This window comes from Cryptosporidium muris, genomic scaffold (assembly GCF_000006515.1).
Source record: "Cryptosporidium muris RN66 scf_1106632373407 genomic scaffold, whole genome shotgun sequence".
Classification (NCBI taxonomy): domain Eukaryota; phylum Apicomplexa; class Conoidasida; order Eucoccidiorida; family Cryptosporidiidae; genus Cryptosporidium; species Cryptosporidium muris.
In genome coordinates this window covers 24,120-33,315 of record NW_002196572.1, presented here as the reverse complement: position 1 = coordinate 33,315, position 9,196 = coordinate 24,120, and the positions used below count along the sequence as shown (strand labels likewise).

The following is a 9,196-nucleotide window of genomic DNA, read 5'->3' as shown; positions in this document are numbered from 1 at the left end:
CTATCTAGACTAAATTCTATGAATTCATAAATCCACTTCAGATATCAATGCCTAATTATTTGTCTATATATATTAGGATAAGAGTCTCTTAGCCATTTCAGTTTATCACAATTTGGCTTTTGTCTACTTTGTATTTCTCGAAGTTTCTCCTTATTTTGGTAATACTTTGCATATGCGATATCCTGTAATAGAGTCCTTTCTTCTATTCCACATTCCCTAGTGAAATGCAACATTTCTATTTGTACTTCTAGTTCATGTAACTTACTGGAGTTCTGAGGATATTGTCTATCAAATCCACTTTTAGGATTAATGTAAAATGGTACATTGTGAATCCCAGTCCACTTTTGTTGGTAATATTCCCTATTTCGGGATAAACTATAAGCAGCTTTAGTATTTGGGGTATAAGAAGGTATAAAATTGCCTAATAATGCAAGTAATATCATCAAAACAATAGGAATTATTTGAATAATTCCAGCAAATTTCTGCCATAAATGTCCATTAGACATTCCATTGTTATATTGACGTTGCTGATCTCTATCTGAGTTTTGATTGCTTCTATTATGCCTCACTTGTCTTTGACGCTGTTGAAATGCTATATTTGGGGACATACCTCCAAAGAACATTCTGAATAAATCTTCTGGAGTTAAAAAACCATCCATACTTCCATGATACTGGTAGTATCTAACATCACTTGAATTTGATTGAATAGGAGGACCATTCTCACCATATTGATCATATATTTGACGCTTCTCAGTATCAGACAATGTCTGAAAAGCTAGAGCTATCTTTTTAAAGGCCTCCTCAGCACTGGATGCCTTACATTTATCTGGATGAAGCAATAGTGCTAATTTCTTATATGCTTTTTTAATAGCTACATCATCTGCATCTCTTGAAATTCCCAAAGTTGTATAGTAATCTTTTGCTTTCAAAATACGTTTACATAATAACTCTGGGGACTCCTTACTAGATGCAGAACCATTACTTGTGTCAGAATTTGATATAGGGCTCTTTATTACCTTTGAGGCATTATATCTCATACAGTTCGAATTCATATCACCTTGAGGAGATTTATTTTGACAATTACTTCTAACTTTTCTTTGATCATTTAATTTTTTCAGTATATCATCTACATCATTAGATGGATACATACGATAAGACTTCTCAAGTAATCTTATAGCCTTGTCAATATCACCAGATTTAATTGCATTCTCAGCAATTCTCCTACACCTATTTGCCTCCTCCTTATTGCTATCCATTCATAAAATTAGATAGTAACACAAATTATTTAGAATGCAATAGTAATATTAAATATTTAACCTAAAATTATTAGGAACCACTTAAATAATTTAAAATTAAAGGAGCTTTAAATAACCCAATTCTCAAGAACTATGTTAACAAACTAAAATATGCATTACCTGTATTCTCAACTTTACAACTCTCACTCTGAAAGCTATAAAACAAAATCCTAACTCCTAGTGGAACAAACTTATATAGTTATTTAGGCGGTTATATATTGTCCTGTCTTCATTAATACTAATACGGTATCGGGAGGTTCAAATACTATTAATCTAGCCATTATGCGGAATATTTAAGTCTCTAGTATAAGGAATGTTAGATTGTTAGTTTAGCTGTATATTGCAACAGCTAGCCTATACAAAAACTTGGATCATGGCTCGTCGATGCCTAATAGTGACCGGTCAATAGTTAAACAAGTTTTTACAGAATATTAAAAATTTAGCCAGAGCGAAACATTTGTTGAGAATGGCCAAAGTAGAAGAACCTAAAATTGTCGAAATTCATGATGAAGATGATCACACCAGTGATACATCATCAGAAGAAGACACTCATGGTACTTCTCAGGGTAGTAGCTTTTCACGATCTAGAACAAACAAAGTTGAAAAAAAAAATAAAAAGATCATCCAGAAGATGGGTCTTAAACCAACAAATGAATTTGAAAAAATAATTATTAAAGGTGCTAAAGGTTTGAGTTTTAATATTCTTAACCCAGAGGTCTATATTGTTCCAAGTACTAATAATTATATTGTATTTGGAGAAGCTAAATTAGAAGAACGTGATACTGCATCTCAAGCTGCTGCTCTTGCAAATGCAACTAGTCAGTTGGAACAGAAGTTGGCTGCAATGAAGGTTAATGAAGAACAAACAAATAAGATATCTGAAACTCAAGATAGACAAGAAGATAGTGAAATAGATGAGACAGATGTCGATCCAGCTAATATCGACTTGGTTATAGGTCAAACAAGTTGTAGTCGTGTACAGGCAGTCAAAGCTTTAAAAGCAAATAATAACGATGTTGTAGAAGCTATCTTATCACTTTCACCATGAAGTTATCAAATAGATCTGTCACAAAAGTTTTAACAATGCAAGTATACTCTGTTAAGTTAAAGTAATACGTCTAAATAGACGTCTTCAGAATCCCATAAAATTAAATAGCTTAAATTTTAAACTACTGAGATATTATAGTAGATAATTAGCTACTATAATAGATTGAAAGTACATGAAACTTATGATTTTCTATTTTTTTTCCATATACAAGAAGTCTTCTTAACACTCTACCCGCTCTTTCCGCCTAAAGAATTCTATTTATAGGTATACTATGCACACATCAATAATAGAATGTTAATTTCTATAAAATTGGTCTGGATAAATTTGTTTAGTTTTTCTAACTAGTTGTTTATTAGCTTGCAGGAAATTACAATGGGGGATTTTTTACCTTTTTCTTCCTCAGAGAGTTCCCTAATTGAAGATAGAACTATTGAGAGTGTTCTAGAGAATGAAACAATGAAAAAGAGCAGCACGGTAATTATGGATGGATCATCGAATAAGTTTAGACAATTTGTATCTATGGGATATACAGGTGAGACATATTATGACTATGATACTCCATTTGGACCTAATGATGATATTTGCATCCTACACTTTAATGATGTATACAATATTGAAGAAGGTCCAGATGGTATGGGAGGAGTAGCACGTTTTGTAGAAGCTTTAAAATCTTTCCATCCAGCAAATCCACTTTTGTTATTTTCTGGTGATGTTTTTAATCCTTCAATAATGTCTATTACTACTAAAGGCAGGCATATGGTACCTTTTTTGAATATGATGCGAGTCCATACAGCATGTTTTGGTAATCATGACTTTGATTTTGGTATTGATCACCTTGAATACTTAACAGGATCTTGTAATTTCCCTTGGTTAATATCTAATGTATATGATGCTTATACTGGAGAACCTTTAGCAAATGGCAGATCTTACAGATTATTTGAATGGCAAGGAAGAAGAATTGGAATAATGGGGTTAGTTGAGAGGGACTGGTTAAAAACTTTACCTACTATTGTAGAAGATGATGTAATATACAAAGATTTTGTAGAAGAAGCAAATAGATTATCTGAAATTCTTAGAAGTAAAGATGCAGAACTAATTATAGCACTTACACATATGAGAGCTCCAAATGATGAGAGACTAGCAAAAGAAGCTCTTGATATAGATTTAATATTAGGAGGACATGATCATGAATATTATGGGGTGAAACAGATTGGAAGAACTGTAGTTGCAAAAAGTGGAACAGATTTTAGAGATCTAACAATGATTATAATAAAACCTGGGAAAACTTGTTTAAAATATCCAGCTTCTGATACAAAATTAAATTTTGAAAATTCAAATTATTATCAATCATCTGAAATAGACATGGATGAGCTTAATAACTTATCTAAACTAAATGATGACAAACTAATACCTAATAATAAAGGTCATGGTGAACTATATCTAACTAGATTTTGTGGTGGTTCGATAATATCCTGGTCTTATATTGATGTTTCAACTTTTAAGTTAAATAAGCATGTTGATAGAATGGTTAAGAAATATGTAAAGGATGTAGAAGCTCAAATGGATAGGATTATAGGTGAAAGTGCAGTTCAACTAGAAACAAGATTTGCAATTATTAGAACTTCAGAATCAAATGCAGGAAATTGGTTAACTGATATTATGAGAGCAGCTACTAAAACAGATATTGCTCTTTTAAATTCAGGAACAATAAGGTCAGATTGTGTATTTAATATTGGACCAATTCGTAATCGTGATATAATGATGATGCTACCTTTAGTAGACCCATTAGTAAAATTAAAAGTATCAGGATCTATACTTATACAAGTATTGGAAAATAGTGTAAGTAAATGGCCTAGTAAAGAAGGCCGTTTTTTACAAGTTTCAGGAATTAAGTTTAGATTCAATCCTGATTTCCCAAGTGGTCAAAGAATTATTAAAGAATCTATAGAAGTACAAGATATAAATAAAAATGACGAATTTGTTCCTTTAGATATAAATAAAACATATACTGTTGTAACTAAAGAATTTTTGTACACGGGTAAAGATGGTTTTGAATGTTTAATGGATTGTGAATTACTAAGTAATCCAGAAGATATGCCACCACTTCCTACTCTTGTAAGAAATGTGTTCTCATTAGCAGCAATGGCAAATGGATATAGAAAACCCCACAATGTGTCCACTGCTAGAAAATTAAAATCTTTTTTATCTAATCCTCAGTTAACTCGTACTGGTCTTTCAAGAATCACTTCAAAATTACCATCACATGAAACAACAAAATTGCAATTACCAACAGCTAATTTAGGATCTATTTCAATATCTTATCCTGATGAAACTGGAAATTATTGTCAGACATTAGCTGATAACATACAAGATAAAGACTATGTCTTCATGATACAGGTTTCAAGAGAAGGAAGGATTATTAGAGAAGGGAACTCTACAGATCCTATTATAGAAGCTGGCTTAGAAAGAGTTGATTAAGAATAAAATCTATCTAATAATTATCTATAAAGATCCACAAATATTAAAGACACAATTTTAAATTAATATTAAATTATTTATAAAAATTACCTAAATATAAAAATAACCTAAGAGAAATTCCATATATCTTATTTTTTTAATTATGATAGTCTCCACATTCTAAGATTATATTAATTAAATATTACCATCTATATTTTTTAGAAATTTTCTTTCATTCCTATTCATTAAAACTTCACTTAAATATTCTCGTTTGCATTGATTAAGAACATTTCTTATTAATATATCCAAACATTTAAGTAATAATTTTGAAATAGTATCTATATTCTCAATATTACTACTTTTATCCTCAAATTTTAATAAGATTTCATATCATTTAAAAATAAAGAAACAGTTTCAATAGTTAAAATATTCCCAATCTTTGTCTGTTCCCTTAAAGGTCCAAAATCTGAAATATCCTTTGATGTTATTCTAACTCTTGGAATATATCTAGGAATATTTTTGTTCATATTTTTAGCTTGAGACCAAGTTCCATCTAATATTATTATAAATATCCTACTATATTTCAATAAACTACTAATGCTCTTATATTCTAACTCTCCTTCAAATTTATTAAAGTTCATTATATTATAAAAAATCTCATTCATTACTTCTAAAAAAGTCTTAGAATTTCTTTCTGGAAATAATAATAGCATATCATTTTTATTTTTTTTCTATTATATCAAATAATCTAAGCATATCTTCTTTTAATCCATAAATAAAAGTTTGACAATTCGGAATTATTAAATTATCTTACCAATATTTGAAGATTTAAATATTTCACGATCCATAACCATTAATATTTCAATTATTGGATATATTTCCAAATTCAAAATATTAGATCTTACACAATCTCTGATTTCTCATATTTTTTAGTTTGAATTCCTTTCATAGACTTCTTAAATTTATATTCTACAACTAGTGAATATCTATCTTGTGGTCTTACATTTGAAAGAAACAAGATCCTAACTGTACTCTTATTACTTCTACATTTAGGGAACATTTAATGATATTTCTTAAATAGAGTACTTTATATCTCAATAGCTAATATCAAAAAATAGTTAAGAACATTAGAAGAGAAAATCGGATTCTATAAGCGGTTAAATAATAACAAACTTGACAGATTTCAATGCCGCAAAGTTGCAGACATGCTGCATTAAATCTAAACTAATATTTGAGACGTGTGATATAATGAGAACATACATAGCGGATAGATACTAAAACTAATTTTAATCCCCCCCCCCCCGGAATTTTATGTTATTTTGATCTTATTAAATTATTGTTAATTATTTGTCTAAATTATTAAAGAATTCATATTTCCAAAATATTACTTTGGGGGTATTTACTCACTCTTGAAATATAAATCTTCAAATATTGGATTAAATTTATCATTTAATTTTTTCCAATTATATTTTCTTTTATTTTCAAAATATTGGATATTTAATATAAAACAATAGTTAAATTTTTTAATAGTCCTCTTTCTTGTATACCGAGGTATTTCTATATCTCCACATATTACAGATTATCTAAAATGACTTTTTTAAAAGAAGCCTTAACTACAAAAATAAACTATTCAAAAGATTTGGATACTAACCAAAATTTACTAAGCCAAACATCAACTATTACAGGTTCAGTAGACTTTGATGATAAATTAACTACATTAGACACTCCTAAATGGGCAATAAAGATTATAGAGTCATTATCTGCAGTTGATGTAACATCTCGTTTTGCTAATTTGATTATTGGTAATACGTTCTTTATGAATACTTTGTATTCTTCAGGATGTATAAATCTATATAAATATTACTTAGCGAAGGATGAATATGAATATCCAATTTTGTTAGGTATTTTCAATTTAGGTAACAATATTGAGAGCTATCCTCAAACTACTCATGGTGGATTCTCTGCAACTATAGCAGATAATTGTTTAGGAGCATTGGCAATACAAATATTTAAGCAACCAGTTACAAAGATACTAAATATTTCATATAAGAAACCAATAAGAGTAAATCAAACAATTTTAGTTGATTGTAGAGTAAATCGTGAGGAATTTGATCATAATCAAAAAGATAGAGTTACTGTAACAGCCAAGATATTTAATAGTAATGAGGATCTACTTCTTATTGCAAATGCTGTATTTGTGGATGTTTCTACCAAGACAAAGTGGGATCATAGCAGAAACACGAAATCAATAGATAAGTAGATTTATGTATTTAAAAAATCATACCTAAGTAATAATGTCTTATTAGAGTGAATGTCCATTCATAATAAATATTAAGTAATATGAGTGTCGGATTTTAGTAATTGTAAGTAATTCCTGTATTATGTATCTTAGAATTTCATGAGATTAAACTATTACCTTTGAATATAACTTATTGATAATATGCTCATTATATGATCTAGGTAATAGTATAAGTATGGTTGTAAATAGTAGAACATTTTATTTAATAGGGAATCTATAGATTACAAACATTTAACACGTAGTGCATCCGATGTAATTTGGTATTCTAAATTGTTTTGTTATGATGGACCTTACAATATTATAGAAATAATAAACTCAAGTATATCTCTAGATTGTTACTACTAATAATATTCTAATATTATAAATAATATAATCAATTTCCTTACATATTCTCAAATAAAATATTCTAGGTAATAATATATTCATGAAATTAAGCTCTTTACCAATAGTTAATATAAGATTGTTAATACTTAGTAACCGCTTTATGAACTACTGAGACAGGTACCGAATTAATATTAATAAGTCACTATCCCCTTTATTTACTATAGATACTCCTAATACAATTTACAGAAGAGATTTACATCAACTTCTAATTTTTTATTTTTGGATAATAATGAGGATATATCATTTATTACTACTTTTTGTTGGTTTACTTATTAGTCTTTCAGCTGCACTGGATAATAAAAATCTAAAATCTCACACTATTACTTTTCCAGTTAGTTATAGTAATAATTCAGTTATTGTATATAGTGGTCAGGGGACTCATAATCATACTGTAAAAAATACAGTATTGAGTTTGAAGAATGGTTTTCCTCATCTCCAAGTTTTTACATTAGATCTAGAACAAATAACTACTCACAATATTTCTTCAGCCTTACTATTAGTTATGCCAAGTGGACCTAAAAAGGAATTTTCTGAAGTTGCACCAACATTAGTCCCTATATTGGTTTCCTATATTAGAGGAGGTGGTAAATATATTGGAGTGAACAGTGGTGCTGCAATATTCTGTCAGACTTTAGATTTTAATGATGAACTTATTAATCCACCTGTTGCAATTTATAATGGTACTTGCAAGGGTCCAATAGCTCCACATAATATAAATGATATGAGTGGTTCAAGAGCTGTACAAGTTGAGCTTATTGGTGAAGGTGCTCCACAATTTCCTTCATTTTATTCTCATGGAAGTTCATACTTTTTGGACTTAGAATCTAGTACTAATTGCTCACCTTTAGCTAATTTCATGTTACCAGAAAAAGTATCAGAACCTCATTTGATCTTCAGTAAAGAAGGTTCTAAATATCCAATTATTATGAAGTGTTCATTTGGTAAAGGTCTAGCAATCTTAACTTTCCTTCATATTGAAAATAATAAATTTTTCCTTACTAAACAGACTAAAAAACATCCCTCAGATAAACATCTCAAGAAGGTTACTGAATGTTTATCTGACATGAGCACTCATACTAAGTCTCTGTACTTTCTATTTTCACAAATAGGAATTTCAAAATCAGCATCTGGAAAAAAGTAATTAGTAAGTTTCTGGAATTACAGTTACTGATTTTCTATGTAGGATTTATTGTGTAATATCTAGTAATACTAAGTTTCTATTATTTTAAAGGAGTTTATTGAATAAGGAGATAATACAAATGCAAATATTAGAATTTATTTAAATATATTTGTAACCTATTGATGTAATATATCTTTGGAATTTTTCTATTTTATTCATCATAAGACCAATATATATTACTTGAAAACTTTCATGTACTGAAGTTCCGAAATTTAAAATGATTATAAAGATTCAACTATTTAAGTAAAATTAATTAATTCATGACTATTAAATTATAAAGGAACTTTGTAGCAATAAACTGATAATTTACGATTTTATATATATATTGCATAATAAATATAATATTGGATTTATAATTTATAAAAATAACTTTTCAAGTAAAAATTTCTTGAATTTATTATTAATTAGATAATTTTTTAATATTAGTAATATTATCATGTAATTAGTAAATTTGATATTTCCAGCTGTTACTATATTTAGATGATACTAGTGAGTAAATTTAAATTATTTCTTATTTTTTATCCAAAACATAA

At 28.5% G+C, this 9,196-nt stretch overlaps 6 protein-coding genes across 6 annotated transcripts, besides 6 other annotated features; 4 read left to right on the top strand and 2 right to left on the bottom strand.

Annotated features, from left to right (window-relative positions):
- Positions 1–44: 44 nt before the first annotated feature.
- Positions 45–1,256, bottom strand: CMU_015720 (DnaJ domain-containing protein; the record flags this gene model as incomplete). Its single annotated transcript, XM_002140138.1, has 1 exon — positions 45–1,256. One exon carries the CDS (start codon positions 1,254–1,256, stop codon positions 45–47), a length of 1,212 nt encoding a protein of 403 aa, XP_002140174.1.
- A 505-nt stretch (positions 1,257–1,761) lies between these two features.
- On the top strand, positions 1,762–2,343 carry CMU_015710 (nascent polypeptide-associated complex, subunit alpha, putative; the record flags this gene model as incomplete). Its single annotated transcript, XM_002140137.1, has 1 exon — positions 1,762–2,343. The coding sequence occupies one exon, from the start codon at positions 1,762–1,764 to the stop codon at positions 2,341–2,343; it is 582 nt and encodes a 193-aa protein (XP_002140173.1).
- A 372-nt stretch (positions 2,344–2,715) lies between these two features.
- Positions 2,716–4,821, top strand: CMU_015700 (5'-nucleotidase and phosphodiesterase protein, putative; the record flags this gene model as incomplete). The annotated part of the gene is made up of 1 exon (XM_002140136.1): positions 2,716–4,821. One exon carries the CDS (start codon positions 2,716–2,718, stop codon positions 4,819–4,821), a length of 2,106 nt encoding a protein of 701 aa, XP_002140172.1.
- A 53-nt stretch (positions 4,822–4,874) lies between these two features.
- Positions 4,875–4,927: a sequence feature (AT_rich).
- Positions 4,928–4,995: 68 nt separating this feature from the next.
- Positions 4,996–5,513, bottom strand: CMU_015690 (uncharacterized protein; the record flags this gene model as incomplete). The annotated part of the gene is made up of 2 exons (XM_002140135.1): positions 4,996–5,166; positions 5,211–5,513. 2 exons carry the CDS (start codon positions 5,511–5,513, stop codon positions 4,996–4,998), a joined length of 474 nt encoding a protein of 157 aa, XP_002140171.1.
- A 722-nt stretch (positions 5,514–6,235) lies between these two features.
- Positions 6,236–6,329: a sequence feature (AT_rich).
- Positions 6,330–6,388: 59 nt separating this feature from the next.
- On the top strand, positions 6,389–7,060 carry CMU_015680 (thioesterase family protein; the record flags this gene model as incomplete). The annotated part of the gene is made up of 1 exon (XM_002140134.1): positions 6,389–7,060. The coding sequence occupies one exon, from the start codon at positions 6,389–6,391 to the stop codon at positions 7,058–7,060; it is 672 nt and encodes a 223-aa protein (XP_002140170.1).
- Positions 7,061–7,441: 381 nt separating this feature from the next.
- Positions 7,442–7,473: a sequence feature (AT_rich).
- Positions 7,474–7,712: 239 nt separating this feature from the next.
- On the top strand, positions 7,713–8,624 carry CMU_015670 (uncharacterized protein; the record flags this gene model as incomplete). Its single annotated transcript, XM_002140133.1, has 1 exon — positions 7,713–8,624. The coding sequence occupies one exon, from the start codon at positions 7,713–7,715 to the stop codon at positions 8,622–8,624; it is 912 nt and encodes a 303-aa protein (XP_002140169.1).
- Positions 8,625–8,746: 122 nt separating this feature from the next.
- Positions 8,747–8,774: a sequence feature (AT_rich).
- Positions 8,775–8,974: 200 nt separating this feature from the next.
- Positions 8,975–9,098: a sequence feature (AT_rich).
- A 59-nt stretch (positions 9,099–9,157) lies between these two features.
- Positions 9,158–9,185: a sequence feature (AT_rich).
- Between the last annotated feature and the right edge of the window lie 11 nt (positions 9,186–9,196).